We start from the raw sequence: 23,466 nt of genomic DNA, 5'->3' as shown, positions 1-23,466 counted from the left end.
CTTTGAAACTTGAAGTTGATGATGATTAGTTATATAAAATACACCGTGGAGTGGGTAGTGTGTGAATTACTTTTTAGCGGACGAAACGCAAGCATGTTGATCAAGTGACTCACCCAGGGTTGCATAGCTGATAAATAGTGGATCTGAAACTGGAATACAGAGTCTGACTTCAAATCCGGTGCTCTTTCCACTTGATGGTACGTGAAGGCGGCATACCAACTGCTCTACTGAGCACTAATCTAGCAAATTGGTTATGTCTAAGAATGCACTTGGAAGAAATACCACTTTGGTGGATCTGGGATCGGTCAGGATGAGTTCTCTCTGGTGCCAGTCTCAACTCAACTTTGTCTTTCCTGTTTTGGGCTTGGTTATTTTTTTTTTTAAAGTATTTTACAGGTCAACAACAAGCATTCTACTCATCCCTACTCACCCCCCACACTTGACTCATTGAATGATGTGGGGAGTTGGCAGACTCCTTACTCCCCTTTGCTGATTCCAGACTTTTCCTGTACCTACATCACTCAGTCACCTTTACCTTTGAGGTTCTTTCAGTCACATGTATCACCCACTCGAGATTCTGGTGGCATTTTACTACAGATGTCCAGGGTACCCTCCTTCCCTAATGAGTTCAGTGCCTGGTTCACAGTCTGGGAGCAGATAGAGCACTGAACCTGTAGCAGTAACTTAATACCTGTATGACCCTGGGCGAGTCATTCAACCACTGACTCAGTTTCCTTATCTGTAAAATGGTAATAATAATAGCAACTACCTCCTAGAATTGTGAGGATCAAATGTGATGTAAAGTGCTTTGCAAGTTTTGAAGCACTTTGTAAGTGCTGACTTATTATTACTAATCTTATTATCCTCCCCAACTCTTGTCCTCATACTAGGGGACATCAACATACATATTGATACTTCCTCATTTCCCACGACCTCTTCTACCCTACCTCAGCTCCACACAGAGATGGTCCTATCTTTGATCTTGCCTTCATGCACAAGTGGTTAGGAGCTCTGCAGTCCCTCTATCTGGTCATAATCTACCTTTCCCACTGTTTTACAGCTCCTCACCCTGGTCTTTGTGGCCCTGTCTTGCCCACCCCAGCCCTACTTCCAGTCCCTCCACTCCTTCATTCCTTCCCAGGATAGCATCCCTGCACTCACTCTACTTTCCTGCCTTCCTCAACTTGACTCTTTGGTGAACCAGTTCAGCTCTATACTGTCTTCTCTCCAGCTTATGCCCTTTAGTCTGTCTCAAGGATAAGCATCAGCCTGTCCTACCCTCCTGGGCCTTCTGTGCTGCTGAACAAAGCTAAAGGAAACCATGAAATCATGTTGATTAGATTCTCTACAAGTGTATGTTACATCAAGTCAACCCAGCCTTCACTACAGCAAGCAATCCTTTTACATCTCCCTACTTGATTTACTCTCCCATTTAGCAGCAGTTTTGCCAAACCTTTCAATCCCTCTGAGCCCTCCGTAGCTCCCTTCCCCACAAACTTAACTCATATTTTAGTGGAGGAAAAAAAAAGGCCATTTGCTGAGAGCTCCCCCTTCTCCCCTTTTCCCCTTCTCTTCATTTGTCTTATCATCACTATGTTCTTACTTCTGTCACACATAAGGAGATGGCCCTTCCTGACAAGGCAACCCTTCTATCTGATTCCATCCCTTCTACATCCCTTCTATCAACCCCTCCTACCTCGCTAATCCTCAATTGCTCCCTGTCTGCTGGCTGGTTCCCTACTGCCAACAAACATGCCCATGTCTCCCACATCCTCAAAACACTTTCCCTTGATCCGTTCATCCCTGCTAGCCATTGTCCCGAACCTCTACTGTTTTTTTCTGGCTAACCCCCTTAAGAAGACTTTACAATTGGTATTGCTACTTCCTTTCCTCTCCCTCTCTTCACTCTACTGTTTGCCTTCAGACTTGATCAGTCAACTGGAACAGCTCTCTCCAAAGTTACCAGTGATCTATAAATTGTCAGATCTAATGGTCTTTTCTCACTCCTCATCTTTGTTGACCTTTTTGCAGCCTTTGACATTGTTCATTAACCTTTTCTTGATACTCTCTATGTTTTTGTGACATTACTCTCTCCTGCTTCTCTTCTTATCTATCTGACCACTCCTTAGACTCTTGTGTTGAATCTTCATTCAGGTTTTGCCTGATAATGGTGGGTATCCCCCATGGTCCTATCCCAAGCCCTCTTTTCTCTAAGATACCATTTTGTTTTGTGATATCAGTTCAACTAATTCATTCAACTAATCATCTCCATGCTGATGATTCTCTAATCTACTTATCCAGCTCTGAGCTCTTTCCTGACCCTCAATCTCAGATCTCCAGCTGCCTATGGGACACCTCAAAGTGGATGTCTATAAACATCTTAAACCAGGGGAATCTGCAGCCTTTCAAGTTTGGATTCAGAGGGCCACACGAGTTCAGTGTGGAATATCTTAAGAGTTTGTACTGGGGTAGGGAACCTGTAGGGAACCTCAAGGCCATAGGCCCTCTAGGTCCTCAAGTGTATCCCTTCAAGTTTGGATTCAAAGGGCCACACTTGAGGACCTGGGGGCTAGCCAAAGGTTCCCCACCCTGTATAAACTGAAGATATCCAACACTGAATGCATTATCTTTCCCTCCAAGCCCTTTCCTGTACTGTCAAGGGTATCACCATCCTCCCAGTCACTCAGGCTGGCCTCTTACTGGTATCACCTTAACTAGCTTGGGTGACTCTGGTTAGGTCACTTAACATTTGTGTGCCTCACTTTCCTCATCTGTAAAATCTGATGCTACATGTTGGGAATACAAATAAGAAAAAGACAGTCCCTGCCGTCAGGGAGCTGATGGGGAAAGACACAACACAGAAAAAGAGCTTGAAGAAAGACAGGGAGAGGGGAACCAGGAGGATACGCTGTGAGGTGTTGAAACCTGAGCTGCTGATGGGAAATTGGTTACTTGGAAAGTTCAGATCCCAGCTCTCTATAAAGGGAGGCTTTAGGAGTTTTGTTCTCTACCCTCCAGAGAGCAGAGGCAACTCAGGGGTTTCAGAAGATGTTGAGTATCAGGGAAAAAAAAAGCTGAATTAATCATTGGTGATGAGATTCCAGGTGACCAGCTGAAGTACAAGCTGTGTCTAAGATGGGTCACTGAGGGGATGGGTTCTTTGACAGTGGCAGCCGTGAGATGCATACAGATGTCAAAGAACCCTTGGCCCTGTGTGGCCTTCTTCCCCTTCTGCAGTGAAGGCAATGGATTGGCAGAAAAGGAGACCAAGGATTCTTAGGCTGGTTTTTAGACTATCTACAGGCATTAACTTAATTTGGTATTCTGAGCTCATACACTGCTGGAGGAATTGAACCATGTTCACAGCGACAGTCTTGCTATAAATGAAATTAGAAAACAAGGAAGGGGCTGCTGAATATAAATAAATACTCAGTTATTTGATACATAAATGGAAAGCTGTCATTCACCAATCTTGTTTGTGGTGCTGTCTCTATTGTGAGGGTGTTGAGTTAGGAACTAAGAAACTCAGTTTCTATCGATCTCTGTGATTTCTTTTTAGACCTGGTTTCTCCATTTGTAAAACGAGGTGTCTGAACTATTCCTTTAGGTTCCCTCTTGCTTTAATATTTGATGCTCTAAAATCCTTCCGGTTCTGGTCGTTATGATCCAAGATCTCTTCAGTGCTGATATTCGTTTTTTTTTTTAATTTTTAGGCAATTGGGGTTAAGTGACTTGCCCAGGGTCACACAGCTAGTAAGTGTCAAGTGTTTGGTCTGAGGCCGGATTTGAACTCAGGTCCTCCTGATTTCAGGGCCGGTGTTCCATCCACTGCACCACCTAGCTGCCCTTGATATTCTGTTCTAAGACTCCTTCCAGCTCTGACACTGTTCCAAGTTCTTCCCAACTTTGACATTCTGTGATCTAATGTTTCTACAATTCTTAAGGTTCTAAGGCTTCCTCCTGATCTGACACTATGTTCTTTCTGTATGGACATTCTGTGAATCTAAAACATTAATCAACATGAACCTCATTCCCCCCCAGTATAGCAATGAGAGGAAGAGAGGAAATAAAATTTTGTTCTATTCTTGAGGCGGTACATTTTCAGATTCTGCTTGCATTTAGAAATTCACCTTCTATCAACCATTAGCTGCCACTTAAAGTGGTAATCAACTATGGAAAATTCACTGCTAGGAACAGGGCCAGAATGGCGGCCGGAAGTTTCATCAGTTTCTGGATGCCCAAGGGTAGCACTTGCTCCTCCGGTCCTAGGATACCTGGGAGACCTTGTAGGGTGATGGAGGGTCACTATAGCCCTGTACCATGATAAATCCAAGGCCTCAGACCCAGTCCGTCCTGATTGAGTGAATTTCTCACTGGAGAATGTGTCTGTGTTTGGAATGCCTTTGCTCACCAGTCACCAAGGCCGTAGAGAGATTTGCCCAGTCTTTGTAGAGCTGGGAATTGGTGGCTGGCTCCCATAGCTCTCAGAGTGAACCTGCCCCTGGGAAGGTCGTGTGCTGTATAACGAGGTCCTCAGTGCGGCCCTCAGTTCCTTTTAGTCTATCTTTGTTATAAAGTTGCTCCCATGATGATCAACACTCTAAAGAGAATCTTGTCTAAGAACAGAACACACTGTACATACCTGAGGATGGAGCAGAGCCAGAGAGAAACTCAGAAATCCAATCTCACTTTCTTTCAGAGCTTATCACTCTGGAGTCTATGGGATGATTAATAGAGGCTGTGAAATGCTGTGGAAAGAGCAATGGGTGGGAAGCAGGAGCAGATCTAGGTCAGGGCTTGATTCTGGCACTGGCTTTTACTCTTTGGGTAAGTCTCTACGTCTGAATCTCCTCATCTGGAAAAGGGGTTGATAGATAGTCCTTCCTCCCAGGGTTGTTTGACAGTGAAATGAAATGCTGGACTTGAAAATGCTTAATAAACTCTGCAACCCCCAATAAATGCAAACTGTTAATATTGTCGCTGTCAGCCTTTGAAGAGTTTACTGTAGGCAAACTGTACACAGCCCCGATCTCGGAGCCTTGAGATTCCTAAGTCTCAAGAAATGTAAAGCCTCAGAAATCCCTTCAGATTTGGGGATCAATTAACCTTTGTTGTTAGTGAACTTCTTTGTAAACAAAGCCATGCAGTTTTAATGAATAAATTCACAGAGGGTTGCAAGTATGTGATGGAATGACTTAGCTATTAAAAACATATTTGTTCACCTGATGGGGAGAGGTTCATAGGATATGGGGCTGATGGGATCTTGGAAATCATTTCAGTTTGACTCTACCAAGCCACCATTTTTAAGGTAAAAAAACTGAGACCCAGAGAGGGTTAGCCTTGCTTAGGGTCCCCAAGGGAGTAAGTAGCAGAAGCAGGATTCAAAACCAGGTCTGGTAACTCCAAACCTGTTGTGCTTACATTCCCTTGCAGAACATCTTGTGTTTGGAGGCACTGCAAACATCCTAAGTTCTCCATTCCCTGACTTCCAGAACATTCTGTGTTTTCAAGGCATTGTCATGCTCTTTCTAGTCCCTCCCTTTAATTTTATACAACCATCTATCAAGAAACATTTATTAAATGCCTACTTTTTGCCTGACACACTGTAGCCTGCGCTCTGGGAAGGCAAAGTCCCAAACCAGAAACATCCTTGCCTCTAGAAGGAGGCAGGTGGCTGTTAGGATGGAAACAGTGCTGGGTTTGGAGTCAGAGGACTCGGGTTTTAACCCTGGCTCTGCCACTCTGTGTGACTTTGAGCAAGTCATCTCACTTCTCTCGGCCACAGTTTACTAACGCCTAAAGTAAAGACATTGGGCTCCTGAGATCCATTCCTTATGCTGTGACCCTTTGGGGGGAATGGCATGTAAGCATATATGTAAATATAACACATACCGGTAATGGGCAGGGGGAATAGTAGCAGAGGGGATCCGGAAAGGCTGTGCGTTGGTAAGAGGTGGCACGTGAGCTGCCACCCTCTGGAGGGAGCCTGGCATCCCACAGGGAGGTGGGAAGGATCATACCTGAGCCAAGAAGCACAGCCTGTATAAAGTCAGTCTGTAAACATTTATTAAGCACCTATTATGTGCTAGGCACTCTGCTGAATGCTGGGGGATATAAATACCAAAAAAGAAAAAAAAAAGCCAGAGTCAAGATGAAGGAGTGGGAGGTAGAAATTTTTTTGTCTTGGCTCCTTCACATCCTGCTTCATAAAGACCAAGAAAATGTGCAAACCAAATTCTGATCAGGAGAGGCAAGAAAAAGTCATAGTGAGTCATTTTTCCAGCCCAGGGCAACTTAGGAGATAGACCAAGAGGTTCAGAGATATGGGATGGGGACTGGCCAAGAGCACAGTGCACAGCTTGGCAGTGAGTTATGGCAGCTGCAACACTGGCAGGGAACAGCCCTGCAACCAGGGTCTAAGGGGACTGAGCAACTGGGTGGAAAGAGATCCCAGAGAACCCCCTGCTAGCATTGGGTGCAGAAATTGAGGCCATTTGGATGCTCTTTGGCACATTACTCAGTTCTGGGTCACAGTTTCAGGGTTGAGAGGAGCAGTTGAGGTCACCAGGGAGCAGGGGCCCTATTTTTGTAAGGAGCAAGGAATAAATTCAGGAAACATAGCTATGTGGCTTTGAGCCCAAGAGCAGAAGGGAGACTTAGTTCTAATTTTTGGCCCCAAACATAAGTCTGCTGTGGAATAACTGGGGGGCTGGAGGGAGAACAAAACCAAGGGGGAGCTGGTAGTTCAGTCACTCTGAACCTGCAGAACCTTCCAGCAGGCTAACTGTAACTGAGTCCCCAGAAGTCTGTGGAAACTCAGCCACTCACCAACAAACCGAAAGTACGCATGAAACAACCGACCAAAATTGGGTCAGGAATTTGCAGAGTGCAGTGATCAGCCCTCTCCCCAGATCACACCACTTAGGAAGCCCCAAAAATGTACAGGCCCCCAGACTAAGCTGTGAAAATAGCAGATCATAAAAAGACAGAAGCTCAGACCAGACATCCTCCCAGAGGCGAGTAGTGTCCAACACTAACATAAATTCCAAAGTCAAGAAGCAGGCCGCAAGAATGAGCAAACAAAGAACCTGACCATACAGCGCTACTATGGTGACGGAAACTCAAGACGTAAACTATAAAGGAGATAATGACTTTGAAAACAACTACAAGCAACACCTCAAAGAAAAAAAAGAGCACATTGGTCACAAACCCAGCAAGAGTTCATAAAAAAGTTAAAGAGACTTTTTAAAAAGAGCAAAGAAATGATTCTAAAAATCAAGTTAAGAATGGCAGAGGAAAAAATGGGAAGAGAAATGAGAGCTATGCAAGAAAGTTGTGAAAAGAAAATTAAGAACTTGGTAAAAGAGGCACAAAAAATACTGAAGAAAATCCACCCCCCCCAAAAAAAAGACAGTCCCTTTGCTCAAGGAGTTCACAATCTAATGGGGGAAGACAGCATCAAAGGAAGCTGAGAAGCAGGGGGGGAAGGGAGTCTGGGCATTTAGGACATGGTAGAAAAATCAGAGAAGTCTCAGAGTAGTGTATCCAGGTGAGAAAGGAGATGTTCTGAGCTGGGCTCTTTCCTGGCAGTTTTAGAGTTCCTGGCTCCACTCTCCAATCAGAGGGACAGAAGATAATGATGAGATGGAGTACGAGCTTATTGGGTTTTACTGGATTATGAGGTTTTCCCATTAATAAACTTTCTGGGACATGGTAAGAGAAGTCGGAGATGTCCCAAAGTAATGCAGTCAAGTGAGAAATGAAAGGTGTGGAGATGGAATGGTGGGGACTTAGAGGGTGTGTGAAAGTCAGTAACATATGACAGGCCTGGGAAAGTCTAGCTGGATGTAGATTGAGAAGGGCTTTTAATCACAGAGAACTTTGTATTTTATCCTACAGGTGGTGCTTCTTGAGCAGGGGAGGGCTGTGGTCAGACCTGTCTTTCAGGAAGACTGGTTTTGCAGCTGTGGAGTATAGACTGGAAAGGAGGAGAGATGTAAGTCAGAGGCTCTACTAAAGTAAGCCAGGCAGGAGGGGATAAGGGTCTCAGCCAGGGTGATGGGTGTAGGAGGCAAGGTTTATCTTCCTAAAGTCTACTTCTGATCAGGTCACTCCTGCTCAGTTATGTGAATAGTTCCCCATTCCTGTTGACTAAAGTCTGAAGTATTCAAGACCTTTTGCCACTGGCCCCAAATTATCTTTCTAGACTTATCTCCCATTATGAAATCTCTTATGTTGAATCCAACAGATATTTATTAAAGACCAATTATGTGTTCTGGGGAAGCTACAAAACTATATCAGACACATTTACTGTCTTAGAGGTTAAGATCCAGTACGAAGAAATAATGCGTGTTCAGATAACTGTAATTCAAATAGTGTGAGGTTTGAGGAAGGACCAATGTTTCCAGTGTGGGGGACTTCATGGAAGAGACGCGACACTTTAATTGGGTCTTTAAGGAAAGATGGGATTTTGGTAGTAAGATTGGGGCAGGGGTGGGAGGCGTGGGGGGAGAGGCAGCGGGGAGGTAGTGGGTGAACTGTGTGGTGGATGTGGAAAAGATTTCTGTGAAATAAATGTTGGAAAGGTGAGGGGGTGGAAGGGGGAGTTTGCCAGATTGTGGAGAACCTTGAATAACAGGCTGAGGAGCTTGGATTTTGTCAATTAGCCAACAGGAAGTCACTGAAGGCTTTTAAAAGGGGAACTGAGGGCAATAGATCCCTCTTCTGTTTCCTTAGGCAGGTATTCAAGGTATTACCGAGAGCTTCCCAAGATTTTTAAAAATGGATGAATGCTACCCTTTCCTGGTGATACTGCCAGGAGGAACCTAGAAATCATTGCCAAAAATTATGAAGTCTTAGGCAAGAAAATGAAGACCCTGTGTATGGGCCCTGGTGGTGTCTTCATCACTGCTGTCCACTGAAGACAGAAGGGCTTCAGAAGAGACAAGCACATTTGGGGAAGTAACAGCTGGCAATAAATAATGGTGTTTAATAATGGGATTTGGATTTCTGGATTACAGTTTAAAACACAGGGATGGTAGGCTTCTGGCAATGGATGGGGTACAGCCACTATGGGGTACGACCACTCTTACAAAGGCTAATAGGAATATATTTGCCTAGAGTTTTGAAAATCTAATCAAAGGGGTTTGAAAGTATAAAGGGTATGGGGGGAAGGAGGGAGAGCTAGATACAGTAGAGAGTATGGAAAATGTAGGAAGAATAGCAATTAAAGCATCCAGAAGTTCAGAAGAGGAGGAGTCCAGGAAAGAAGCCAACAATAAACCCTGGCCTCAGACCTTTATGCAGAAATGCAGATTATGGGTAGCAAACCAGCTCCACTAGAGATCCCAAAGCAAAGAGGAGAATTTGACGTTATAGGTTTCACTGAGACTGGGTAGGGTGAAACCCATGTGGGTCAGAAAAAGTATATCTTACTCAAAAGAGAAAGGATAGCTGAAAGATTAGAGGAGAGGCGTGGTAGCAGCACAGCATTTTATATTTAGAACACGAGGAAATTTAGGAATCAGAATGGGAAAACATGGTGGAGAAATTTAGGAGATAATCAGTGGACAGAAAAAGGAAATTAGAGTAAACAAATTAGGGAACAGACCACCAATCAGTCCCAGAGGCAGGTAAGAGTAATGGTTAACCTCAGTTATCTGGATATCTGTTAGAGTTTTTGCTATGAAAATCAGAGAATTTCATAAATTTTTAATTAATGATCATTTCGTATTTTAAAAGACAGTTGTTGCTATTCAGTCATTTCAGTTGTGTCCGATTCTTTGTGACCCCATTTGGGATTTTCTTGGCAAAGATACTGGAGTGGTTTGCCATTTCCTTTTCCAGCTCATTTTATGGATGAGGAAACTGAGGCAAATAGGATTACATGACTTGCCCAGGGTCACACAGCTAGTAAGCGTCTGAGCCCACATTTGAACTCAGGAAGATGAGTCTCCCTGACTCCAGGCACGGTGCTCTATGCACTATGGTGCTATCTGGCTGTCCCTTCAAAAGAGGGACACGGAAATGGAAACTGTTTTGTGTCCAGTTCTCAGCAATATGGTTGGAGTAGAAATGATGGGAACACTGAGAGGAAGTGACTACTTCTATCTTAGAGTTTGTGAAAGAAAGAAGGTGAGGAAATCCTGGTGTAGTCTGAAATGGATCCTAGATTTGAGAGGAGTTTGGTAGAAAGAAAGGCAGGATCAAGTTCTCCTGGTGGAGTCAGCCAAGGAAGCTGAAGACATAAGGAAGACAATTCTGATGAGGAAAAAAAGGGGGAATTGTATAAAATATTGATAACTCACAAACCAGTCTAGATTTTTAAAGGGTAAGTTGAGAAATGGAAGCAAGGACAAATAACAGAAAATGAATTCAGCAGCACGGAATGGTCCTGGAAGAAGAGTGTTAGGAGCCGGGAAGAAGGCAACGGAAAACAAAAAAGCTCTTTCTCTTGTTTAAGCTATCTGTGGGGTAAAGAGGAGCAGTGAAGAGATGGGATGATGGCAATGGATGTCACAAGGTGCAGCGGCTCTCTCATTTTGTGTGTGTTTTTTTGGATAAGGGGAGTGCTTCAGGCTGGATCTAAAGTTGGATACCCAAGATAAGTAAGTATGGAGAAAGCACCTGCTGCCCTTAGTAGGTTCATATTACCTGATTCAAATGAACTACATCCTTGGGTACTGAAAAAAGCGGTGGTTATGATTGCCAAGCCATTGTCAGCGCCCTTTCAAAGATCTGGTAAATCAGAGAGTTACCGAAGGAGTCTAGAAGGGCAGATGTCCTGATTTTCAAAAAGGAAAGAGAACAGACTCTGCGTGCTCTAGACTTTCATTACTGGGAAAATTCTTTAAGAAAGAAAAGAAAATTCTGTAACATGCTATTCAAAGGATAGTCAATGAACATATGGAAAAGGAAACAGTGATCGTAAAGAACCATCATGACTTTAGAAAAAAAACAAGGCATTTCAGGCTTATATTCAGGTTGTAGAACTGGTAGATGGAGGGGGTGCTGGAGATATCATTTGGCTCAATTTTAGCAAAGCATTTGATAAAGTCTTTCATGATATAGATAGAGATATGGATATAGATAGATAGCTATACACATACATGCACACATATACATATATGTGTGTAGATATGTATGTATGTGTGTGTATATATGTATGTATATATATATGTGTGTGTGTGTGTGTATATATATATAGATATATATATGAAGGAGAGATGTGGGCAAGACAATAATGCATAGATGAATTTAAAACTGGTTAAATGGTTGAATTCAAAAGGTTGTATGATGTCAGCTTGGAATTAGGGTCTCCAGTCGTGTGCTCTAGGCAACTGTTCTTGGCCCTGTGCTGTTTATTAGTGAGTTGAATATCAAGACTCAGATGGCATGCTTTACAAATGTTCAGATGACAGAAATCTGGGAAGAATAGCTAACACTGGACTGCATAGACAGGACTAAAAAAAGATCCTGGACAGGCTAAATTGAATAAGATGGAATGTAATAGGAAAATAAAATACAAGGTCTCCCATGTGAATTCAAAAACTCAACTCCCTAAATAGAAGGAGGGGAAGGTATGGCTAGACAGCACTTCATCTGAAAAATATCTGGGGATCTAGTGGGTTGCAAGCTCATTATGAGTCTGTGGTAGACTATGGTGGCCAGGCAAGCCAATGAGGTCTTAAACTACATTTTTAAAAAAAGTCTAGTACCTGGGAATAAGGAAATAAAGAATAAGTAGTCTCACTGCAGTCTGCCCTAGTCAGACCACATCTGGTATATTAGACTGAGTTCTAGGCTTCACATTTTAAGAATGATGCTATGTCAGAAAATATCCAGAGAAAAGCACCCTGGCTGGTAGAGGGCCTCAAGGTCTGGCCCAATGAGGTTAAGGGGTGTTCAGCCTGAAGAAGAGAAAGCTCGGGGGGAATGCTGGGACTGTCTTCATATCTTTAAAGAACCCACTTGGAGAAAGTAGATTCAGCTTGTTCTCTTACCCCAGAGGCAGGACCATGAGAAAAATAGGCTGAGTCGCAGTGGCAGAGAGGCAGTTCAGGCTTGTTGTCAGGATCCTAACAAGTGGAGCTCCCAGAAGTGGGGTGGCCTCCTGCAACAGCAGTAGGGTTGGATCCCCTTCAGGCCAGGGCTGGATGACCACTCCTCCAGGATGTCAGAGAGGATTCTTTTTTTAGGTCTGGTTTGGACAAGATAGTGGCTGAGATCCCTTCTGTCTCGTCTTTGATTCCAATAAATATCTAGGAAGGGAAAAGGTGACAGGCAAAAGGGAGCCTAGAGATGGAATGGTAATGAGAGGGTATTGGATAGAGGGGATGTGGGGAAATAGAGTTACTTACTATGTGGCCCTGAGCTAATCACTTCATCCCTTTCCCTGCCACCTGTCCACAGCAAAGCTCAGAAGAGATTAGCACGTTCTGGATATCTTAGAGCATTATCTACATGGTGGCTAATACTTGGTATGGGGTGGGGAGTCAAGAGGAGGCTCTTTTTTTTTTTTCATTGGGGAGCTCTGACCATGTTTATAGGTAGAGGGAAGAGAGAATGGGCGTGAAGATCCAAAAAAGGGGGAACATGGGAGAAGCGGGGCCCTGGAGGAAGGTCTCTGTGGAGACCCTTGTGTGGAGGAGCTGGGCCCTCCATCCTGCGGGCCTCCCTCCTTTGTCCATTTCCTTTTGCATCATTGAAGAAGATGGCCTTGGCAAAGAGTAAGGGACTCCTTGTGGGAGGGGAGGAAAGGGTGTCGAGGTGAGGGATGGAGGTTATTTAAGGGAGCACCAGGGAAAATTAGGGAAGTAGGGGAGGGGTCTTCAGAGTGAGGACAGCAGGAAAGGGGTGAGACTGAGAATCAATAAATGTGCAGTAGGACTCTAGACCCCGGGAAGGCCCAATTCACTGGACCAGGGGTGGGGAACGGGCACTGGACTTTTATGCAGTATAAAACCATGATGGCTGAAATCCGGGTGATTTCCTCACTTTGCCTAGAGACCATCCACAGCCTGGTGGTGGCAGGCCCACCGTGTTTATAGGCTGAGATCAATACTGATTGAGGCAGGAGCCAAGAACTTGCAGGGGAACTTCCAGGAATTCTCTTGGGGGTGGGGGTGGCTGAGGAGTCAGTAACAGGCCCCAGGACCAAGATTGAGTAGGGAGGCCAGAAGAATGAGGAGTGGGGAAGATGGCCTGGGAGAAGAGGGAGGGCCAGAATCCCCAGGAACTTCCAGCAGAGCAGATTGGATGGCCGCTTCTGGGATATGTTAGAGAAGGGATTCCCTTTTTTCAGGTTCGGTTTGACCTAGAAGGCTGCTGAGGTTCCTTCCACTGTGCTGGGAGCCCCCCAAACCAGACCCCTGCATTGCTTTTCCAACTTCTTTTTGTTTTTGTTTTTTGGCTAGGTAATGGGGTTAAGTGACTTGCCCAGGGTCACACAGCTAGTAAGTGTTATGTGTTTGAGGCCGGATTTGAACTCAGGTCCTCCTGAGGGGCTGGTGCTCTATCCACCACGCCATCCAGCTGCCCTGGTTTTTTTGTTTTTCATGTTCTCTTTTGTAGGATGAACTGTAAGCTCCTGGAGGGCAAGGTTGTATTTGTTTATCCAGCGATTAGCACAGTGCTTGGCACACAGTAGGTACTCAATAAATGCTTGTTTCTTTTCTCCTTTCTTCCTAATAAAGCTCTGTGGAAGAGAGACGGTGGTATTGAGAGGAGGAATAGGATCTGTAGTAACAGGAAGGGAAAAGATAGAGTAACAATGAAGGTGCATTGAGGTTCAGTGAAGATGGAGGATAGAGTGCCAGATCTGGAGTCAGGAAGACCCTAGGCAAGCCCCTGGCACTAGATAGAGCGCTAGACCTGGAATGATAAAGACCTGAGTTCAAATCCTGCTTCAGACATTTTCTAACTCTGTGACTCTGGGCAAGTCACTTAACCTCTGCCTCACTTTCCTCAGCTGTAAAATTAGGATGATAATAGCACCTACCTCCCAGGGTTGTTGTGAGGATCAAACGAGATCATATTTGTAAAGCACTTAGCACCCAGTAGGCATTTAATGTTTATTTCCTTCTTCGGTTTCTTCATCTGTAAAATAAGGAGGTTAGACTTAGGTGGATCCTGAGGACCCTCCTGTCTCTAAATCGATGATCCTATGAAAGTTATTCCTCTGCTTCAATTATTGAGTTTTCCTATCTCACCTAATGTAATTTCAAGTGCCATGGAAATGATACTCAGACAGCACAACCTCAGCTAACTACCAGCGTATTCTCTTCGAATGAGATGCGTGTGCTCGAGAGACATAGCGTTGGATACCTGAGAAAAACTGGTTTTGGAGTCAGATGGCTCGGCTTGGAATCCCAGCACTGCTGCTTTCTGTGTGACCATGCCCTGGTGCCTTACACTCCTTGGGCCTCAGTCCTACTGTCTGTCAAATGAGGGGTTGGTATTAGATGAGACCACTGCCGTCTCCTCCAGCCGTTAATCCATTCTAAGGTCCCATTTGTTTCTAACATTCTGTATTCTAAGGTCCCTTCCAGCCCTGACGATCTACATTTCTCTTCTGAATCACCCTTTTAGCTCCAGTAATCTGTGTTCTAAGGCCCTTCCTAGGGCTGACCTTCTGGGTTCTGACGTTCTGCTTTCTGACCCCTTTTCCACCGCTGACAGTCTTTGTCTCTCCCAGCTCTGGTTCTAAAGCTTCTTCCTGTTTGGACATTCCATGTTCTAAGGTCCCTTCCAAGCCTGACATTCTGCACATAAAATAAAGAGCCCTTTCTGACATCCCATGTTGTAAGATCCCTGAACTCCAACAGTCTGTGGCTCCATACTTTGTTCCTATGTCAGCTCTTATTCTCCTGATGTGTTTTGCTGCCATATCTCCCCTCCTCTTCGTGAAAGAGACCTTGGAAACAGACTTGGAGCAGGGCTCCCTCTCCAGATGGCTCTTCAGGCTCTGCTGCCTGAAGCTGTTTTCCTGTGGCTCTGCCCACCCTAGGCTTTTCTTACAGCACAGTGTTTGGTTCCTTGGTTACAGAAATCAATTCTCTAGAGTCTAAGTTCCTTGAGGGCTGGGTTGGCAGGTCTCATCCTGCTAATTTCAGGCTGCTTGTTCCGCACAGTCAGTTTTACAGCTGCTGCTGCTGCTGCTAGTTCCCCTTTCTTATTTTTGAGGTACCTTAACATCAGGTCGAGCCTGCAGCATCTTGCTTTCAGAATGGGGCATTGGAAGGGGGCAGCTAGGTGGCGCTGTGGATAGAGCATCGGCCCTGAAGTCAGGAGGACCTGAGTTCAAATCCAGACTCAGACCAAACACTGGACACTTACTAGCTGTGTGACCCTGGCCAAGTCACTTAACCCAATTGCCTAAAAAAAAAAAATGGGGCATTGGAGTGATCTCAGACTCAGGGAGACCTGGCTCCATATTGTGCCTCAACACTCCTAGCTGTGTAAAGGAAGCCACTTACCGCCTTGGAAGCTCAGTTTCCTGATCTGTAAAATGTGGATAATAATTCACAGGGTTATGGTGAGGCCTAAATTAGCCACTTGGCAAACCTTAAAGTGTTATATGAGTGACCACTATTATTACTGTTGTTATTTTAAATTGTTATTTGTGGGGGGACAGTTCAGAGTAATAACAAGGGCCTCAGATTCTGATTCCAAAATCTTGGTATCAAAGCCTGGTTCCCAGCTCTGTCACTTACTATCTATATGACCTTGGGCAAATCTCTCGACCTTTTGGAAGATAGGTTTTCTCATATGTAAAATGAAGATTATAATTGCCCTGCTTACTCCACAGCACCATAGCAAAGGTCATGTAAGATGGTGTATGTGAAGGGCTTTGTAACAATAAATGCTTCAAAAATTCAGTTCACTGGACATTCCTTCAATACATACCATCATCACCATCATCATCATCATCATCATCATCATCATTATTACTATTTTCTTTTCTTTCTTTCTTTCTTTTTTGGCTAGGCAGTGGGGTTAAGCCCAGGGTCACACAGCTAGTAAGAGTAACGCGTCTGAGGCTGGATTTGAGCTCAGGTCGTCCTGAATCCAGGGCTGGTGCTCTATCTACTACACCACCTAGCTGCCCCCATTATTATTATTTTTGAGACAACTTGGGTTAAGTGACTTGCCTAGGGTCACAAAGCTAGTGAGTGTCTGAGGCTGGATTTGAACTTAGTGCTTCCTCCCTTCAGGCCCAGTGCTCTATCCAGTGCACCACCTAGCTGCCCCCAAGAAGGATTATACTAGTTTTTTAAAAAGTCTTTTCTTCTCCCTTGGGATCTTGGCCAGTTCCCCTCCTTAGAAGCACTTCTAAATATAAAGCAGAATCATTAGTTAACATAATGCTTCAGCAATTGCAATTCACAATGGTCACCCTGGGGCAAACCTTTCTGGAACCCAGGGGTTATGTTTGTCATACCCGAGGTATGGGCTCACATGGATCTGGTCCAATCTTGGGGCTGAACCCAGAGCAGAATTTGAAAGCACATGAGTGCTCTGTTTCTAAAACTTTTTTTTTTAATCTTTTTTTTTTTTTTTGGCTAGGCAGTGGGGTTAAGTGACTTGCCCAGGTCACACAGCTAGTAAGTGTTATGTGTCTGAGGCGGGATCTGAACTCAGGTCCTCCTGAATCCTGGGCCAGTGCTCTATCCATTGCGCCACCTAGCTGCCCCTAAAACTTTTTAAAAGCTATGAAAATGAGAATTGAAGCACACCATGCAGCAGAGATGGTGGGCTGCATGACAGAAGGCTCCCTCAGAATCTAGCAGGAAACAGTTCACTGATATCAAGCAGAGGATTTCAGCCCATCTGCAGCTTGGAGATGAGTCAGTCATCCCAGCCTCACCTTTGCCGTAGCCGTCAGCTCCTGATATGTTTCCCTTTGAGTGTCTTGTTGACAAACATCTTAACTTTGTGTGCGTCTTCCATGTTTCTTCCCAGGTCATGTATGTTTTCTCCATGTATGTTCTTTCCACCTGATCTTGTGATAACATGTGGGAAAATAGACCCCCAGGAGTTCTTGGGGGTATTTCGTTATTTTATTTGCTAGGATATTAGATAAAATACCTTTTTTTTTTTTAAGGGGGGGAATGATGTGAAATTGTAAGCAGCAGGAAAGTTTCTTCATCTGAATTTCACACTAGATGGTCTCTAAAGTTCCTTCTAGTTCTAAATTTCTGACCTTGTGATCAACTGTTAACACCAGGATCCCAGTGGAGGAAGGCCAAAGGTTTCCTCTTTGATTATGATAATAGCTCAGACTCCTATAGCACTTTAAAGTTTATGGAACACTTTCTTCAAAATTGTGATGGAGAACCACAAATGTTAGTATTCCTGTTCCAAAGAGGAAGACGAGCTTGGAGAGGCTAAGCCGATCAGGATGGGCCTGGACTCCAGGTCTGCAGACTCCAAGTGCACAAATCCCTTCCCATGAATCCTGACAGAAACCTCTGAGAATAGAATTTTGTGCTAGAAGGCACCTTAGGCCAGAAGATTGTCAAAAAGAGCCTAAAAGGGACCTTACTGACATCAAGTTTGACCCCTTGGATTTGCGAATAAGGAAACTGAGGCCCATTGAGGTTAAGTGACTGACTCATGATTACCTAGACAGTGGTGGTAGTCTTTTACTGTGATTAACAATTAATAATGAGCGAATTTTGCCAGAAAGAGCAGCTCGTTCAGGCTTCTTCAGTTTTGTGGTCTGCAAGATTAGCACATTATGTTGCCCTGAGGCAACCCATTCCTGAACCCAGAGGTCATATTTGTAATGCTCAAGATGCGGGCTCAGGAAGATCAGGACCAATCTTGGGCCTGATCCAAAAGATTACTACGTACGATCTCTGGCTTATTATGAGCCTACAGAATACTCTCTCGGGAATTTCTGTGCCCACAAATGTGGGTGACCAGGTCCCTAACCTCCACGCACAGCATGAAGACAAATCATTTTATCAGCTAGGGTAGCCTTGATTTCACCCCAGAGAGCGAAGCGCCAGCCGGGGCTGACTGCAGCACACGCTGATGCAGAGAATGCACACTGGGGTTCAGCGATAGCCCACCAAGAATCAGCAAGGCTCTTCTCCTTCTCTGATGGCTCCCACTTTCCCCCCAGGGCCCCAAGCCTTCCATATCATGGTTTAAATTCTAGGGGGAATTGAACGGGAGGCTCCCAGTGGGGCAGCGCCGTGACCCTGGAGGGAGGGTTTTTTGCACAGGGGTCTTACAATCCCCCCCAACTCGGGCCAGGGAAACACTGGAGCTGTTAGGCGGGCAGTGCCCCACCCCTCCTCCTCCTGGAGCTGAGCACTCCAGGCTGCTCAAAGGCACAAACTGTTAGCGTTGAGCACCCAGCGTTTTGCAGGTAGTCTTACACTGAACATTTGAGAATGGAATGGAAATGAGTTGAAGTCATCTGCCAAAACTCGTGCTCCTCTGTAGTAGCCTTGGAAAACCCAGGGAGCTTCCCTGCAGTGCTGAGGCCTATAGCGCAGGACTTGGTGAATTTCCACAGATGCCCAAGTGAAGGGGGTCTTGGCTTGGCTCATGCTGTGTTAAAGACAACTAGGCTCGGTGGGAGACCAGTTCAAGAGTTAAACGCGTCCTGCAGGCCTTAAGGTTCTTCCTGTTTAAGCAATGGCGGGGAGTCATTTCCAAATAACACAGAGAGACATGCAGGTGGTACCGAGGCATTCAACAAACCCACAAAGTCCAGCGTAGGTCTCCACTTAAAGGACTGCTTTGTACCCCATGAATAGGAACTCACTGAAATACTTGCAATTATCTACGATTTCATCAGTGCTGGCAGACCAGACCCAGACTACAGTGCTTCCTCCTAACGATAATCATAGCTGACATTTACATAGTACTGGGATTTTGCATGTGTTTTCTCCATTTGAACCTCCCTCAGGTGTTAGTATTGTTATCCCCACTTTTCCTCCATAGGTCTTTGTACCACTCTTCTCTCTCCGTTCAGTCGCAACTGCTCCTTCTTTTCTAATTGGCTTCTTCTTTATCCACACAGGCCCACTGGGCTCTGCTCTGGGGCCTCTTCTCTTTTAGGGCTATATCATCCCTTTACCACTCCCCACAGAAGCTTCTCTTCCCTGCAGTAGCCCCTTTGACCTCCTCGTTTGCCCTCTCTCATTTTCAGACCTTGCCGCCTACTTGACTGAAAAAAAAAAAACGAGGCTACTCAATATGAGGTTCCGCGTCTCCCATTCTCTTATCTCAGAACCCCTCGACATCATCTCCTATTTCTCCTCCTTCCCCCCAGTTTCTGACAAAAAGGGGGCCCTCCTCCTGCGTCTCTACAAGTGCATTTGATTCTATCCCCTCCTGTCTTCTCCAAAAGATTGCATCCTTAACCATCCCCCAGCTTCTCTTCTGAATCTTTCCAGCCTCTTCCTGTAAACTGGTTTCTTCCCTGCTGACTTCAAACATGGCCTAGTCAATTAATCAATAAACTTTTAAGCTGTGCTCAGTAGAAGGGATACAAAAAAGAGACAAAAGACAAGCCCTGCCCTCAAGGAGTTTACAGTCTAATGGAGGAGATGTGTAAACAAATATATACAAAACTCACCTTATGCAGGATAAATAGGAGATAATTAACCAAGGGAAAGTGTTAAGAGGTGTTGGAAAAGGCCTTCTGTAAAAGATGGGATTTTAGTTGGGACTTAAAGAAGGTCTGTAGGAGAAGAAGAAGGGCATTCCAGGCATGGGGGGCACAGGGGGAGAAAGAGAAAATGCCTGGAGGGGAGGGAAGGGAGAGAGAGAGGGAGAGAGAGAGAGAGAGAGAGAGAAATGTGAGAGAGAAAGAGAGGTGAGAGGAGAGAGAGAGAGGTAAGAGGTGAGAGATGGGAGAGAAAGAGGTGAGAGGGGACAGAGAGAGAGAGAGAGAGAGAGAGAGAGAGAGAGAGAGAGAGAGAGGAAGAGACACAGACACAGACATAGAGACAGAGTGACAGAGAAAGATGTGAAGTATCTTGTTCATGGAAAAGCCAGGAAGCCATGGTGCTGTCTTATCTTTAAAAAAAACTTTCACCAGACCCTACCAACCCCTCAAGCCATGATCCTATATTTCTCTTCCCTTTTCCAAACTCCTTGAAAAAGTCTTCTACATGTCCTTTCTCTCCTTCCTCTCATCTTACCCTTGTTTCCAGAATTCCCAATGATCTTTTCATTGCCAGGTCTTCTCTTAGTCCTCGTACTTTTGACACTACTGACTCCCCTCTTCTCCTGGGTAATCTCTTCTCTCTGAGTTTTCGGGACATCCCTCCCTCCTGGTTTTCCTGACACCTGTCTGACCATTCCTTCTAAGTCTCCCTTGCCGATTCATCATCCATGTCACACCCACTAATTTTGGGGATTCCCCAGCGTTCTGTCCAGGGCCCTCTCTCTCCTCTCTTCCAAATCTCATCAGCTCCCCTGGATTTAACGCTCATCTCTATGCGGGTGATTCCTGGATATGCATATTTAGCTGCAGTCTCTCCCCCAGCATCCGTCTCATATCCTCATTCGCCTATTGGACATTTCGAACCGGTTGTCCTAAGGACATCTTAAGCTTAACACGTCTGAACTCCTTACCCTTCCTCTCTAAACCCTCCCTTCCTCCAAACTTCCCTGTTTGTGCTCTCTGCCTAGAGGTCGGATGCGTGACCTCATGACTGGTTTGCCTTCTCACTCTCCATAATCCCACATTGCCACCAATTGCCAAATCCTGCCATTTCTACCTTTACAATACTGCTCTCATCCAACCTTAGTTCAGGCCTTCACCATATTTTGACCTAATTGATCTCTGCCCCAAGCCTCTCACCACTCCAGTCTGTCCTAAACACTGCAGCCAAAGTCATTTTCCTTAAGCTTAGAACTGACCACAGTGACTCGCTACTGGCCACCTCCAGTAGCTTCCTAGTGCCTCTGAGAAGGCCGGAAACAATCATTTGTTAATCATTTACTGTGGGCCAAGCATTGTGCCAAATGCTTCACAGATATTACCTCATTTGAGCTTCACAACAGCCCTGGGAGGGAGGCCCTCATCTCCATTTTACAGTTGAGGAAACGGAGACAGGCAGGTTAAGTGACTTGTCCAGGGTCACACAGCTCATAAGTGTTGGAGGCTAGATTTGAACTCAGGTTTTCCTGACTCCAGGCCCAGCTCTCTATCTACTGTACCCCTGGCCTCCATTTAGCTTTTAAAGACACATAAACCTATCCATCATGTCCCCTCCCATCCTCCCATCTATTGTACCTTACATACAACCCTCCTCATCCTCATCCTGCCTTAACACTGACTGTCCTCCATGTCTGGAATGCCCTCCCTCCCAAAATATCTTGCTTTTCACCACTTTGTGTGTGTGACTGTATGAACAGATGTATAGGCATTACCTTTCAACTGACACTACGTACATTTTCATATGTATTTGTCTCCACCCTTAAGGATGTAAACTTACAAGTAAAAATCTCTTAGTGGACAGAGCACCGGCTTTGAAGTCAGGAGAACCTGGGTTCAAATCTGCCGTCAGACTAAACACTTGACACTCACTAGCTGTGTGACTCTGGGCAAGTCACTTCACCCCAATTGCCTAAAAGAAAAGACTTCTCGCAGGTTTTACTGTATTCCCAGTGCCTAGCGTTAGTTCCTGGCACTAGCAGGTGCTTAATAAATACTTATTGATTGACAACCATGCTCTAATGAACAGTCTAATGAAAGGTACTGGGCATATCATCATCTGGAAAAATTAAACTAAACTTTAAAAATCTAAATATCTTGACTGTTATTCACTAACTGGTGAAATGGATTCCTGTACTGGATGGAACATAGATCTTGTACTTTTTTTGTGGTAGGTACTTAATAAAAGTATATATTGAATCAAATATTATGTGCATATGTTGTCTTATGTATTAGATTGTGAGCTCCTTGGGGGCAGGGGCTATAACTTAATTTATCTCTGTGGTCTCTAGCACAGAACCTGCCACAGGGTTAAACACTTCATAAATCTTTATTAGCCTGAACTGAATTTTGTTGAATACCATTCTAGAGCATTTCCACCCCACAGATGCCTAAGAGGGGCAAAACTCTTGGGCAGTGCCAGGGAATGACCATGGGACCACGAGTCTGAAACAGGTTGTCTCTGTTGCTGATGGTCCAGGTTTTCTCTGTCACAGCTGTACCAGGTAGGAGGGGTTCATACCAGAAGCTCTCATAATCCATAGAGAGTTGGCTCCACCTAATTCCAGCTTTGGAGTGATAGCCCCAGCTATTAAAAAAAAAAGTGACTTCAAAACAAAATAAGGCATTCACAAAAAGTGAGTAAATTTTACTGAACAGACATTTTCAGACTTTACCACAAAATGATCAACTGAAGAATCTGGGATTGCATCCAGAAGAAAAGATAGGGCTTGTTTGATATAACAGTTGTCTTCAAGTATCTGAAGGGTCTTTATATGGAGAGGAATTAGCATTGTCCAGTTTGGTTCCTAAGGCAGATCTAGGAGAAAAAAGGAAGATTTCAATTAAGTATAAGGAAGAACTCTTATAAAAATTGTTTTTATTTTATTTCATTAAATATTTACCAGTTGCATGTAAAAACTTTTAACAATCATTTTTAAAAATTTTAAGTTCCAAATTCTTTCCCTCCTTCCCACCTCTCCCCCCTCCTTGAGAATTTAATACCGGTTATACACATGAAGTCAGGCAAAACATTTGCATATTAGCCATGTTACAAAAGAAAACACAAACAAAAGAAAACAATAAAAATAAAGTTAAAAGTATGCTTCAATCTGCATTTAGAGTCCATCAGTTCTCTCTCTGGAGGGGGAGACCATTTTTCATCATGGGTCTTTTAAAATTGTCCAGGATCCTTGTCTTGATCAGAGTAGTTAAGTCTTTTACAGTTATCATCCTTACAATATTATTGCTACTGTATATAATGTTTTCCTGGTCCTGTTCACTTTGCATGAATTTATGTAAGTTTTCCCAGGTTTTTCTGAAACCATAAGGAAGAACTAATAACAATTAGAGTAAATATTTATATATAATAAAATATAATGAATATTATAAAATATGCAGAATATAATATTCAAATACTAAATATAATGAAATAAACATAATATATTGAATATAGTAAAATAAAATATAATGAAATAAAAATGAAACGGGCTCTCTACTGAGGTGCTGAGTTCCTCAGTATCTCATTCAGGTATGAACTGAGGTCCCTTCCAACTCTGATTTCTGTGAGTCAAATCACCAATTCTTGAAGAAACATGTAGCTTCCTCAGAAATTACTTGTGAATAAAGTACTTTGTAAACCTTAGTTTACAATATAAATGTGCATTATCATTATACTAAATATCACAGTTAATATTAGCCCTGAGACCCTCATTGCCATATTGTTGAATCCTGAAATTTCTGTGCTGAGTTTGAGACCTGGACTCAGTGGTTCTCTACGT

The 23,466-nt window shown here is 44.2% G+C and overlaps 1 protein-coding gene across 3 annotated transcripts in view; it reads left to right on the top strand.

Moving 5' to 3' along the window:
- The window catches only part of RPL11 (ribosomal protein L11), a 31,904-nt gene extending 10,013 nt beyond the window's left edge, over positions 1-21,891 (top strand). Inside the window, exons 6-7 of one of the 3 annotated variants that reach the window (XM_020983071.2) lie at positions 7,900-7,996; positions 8,741-21,891. In XM_020983071.2, the coding sequence (XP_020838730.1) occupies positions 7,900-7,977 (78 nt within the window). In that variant the 3' untranslated portion in view covers positions 7,978-7,996; positions 8,741-21,891. Of the gene's footprint in view, positions 1-4,699; positions 4,980-7,899; positions 7,997-8,736 lie in introns of those variants that run through there. The other 2 variants (XM_020983070.2, XM_020983072.2) reach the window with 2 other exon arrangements.
- The last annotated feature ends 1,575 nt before the right edge of the window (positions 21,892-23,466 follow it).

The sequence above is a fragment of the Phascolarctos cinereus genome, unplaced genomic scaffold, assembly GCF_003287225.1.
Source record: "Phascolarctos cinereus isolate Bilbo 61053 unplaced genomic scaffold, phaCin_HiC Scaffold_726;HRSCAF=1367, whole genome shotgun sequence".
Classification (NCBI taxonomy): domain Eukaryota; kingdom Metazoa; phylum Chordata; class Mammalia; order Diprotodontia; family Phascolarctidae; genus Phascolarctos; species Phascolarctos cinereus.
This window is presented reverse-complemented; position numbering and strand designations above follow the sequence as displayed.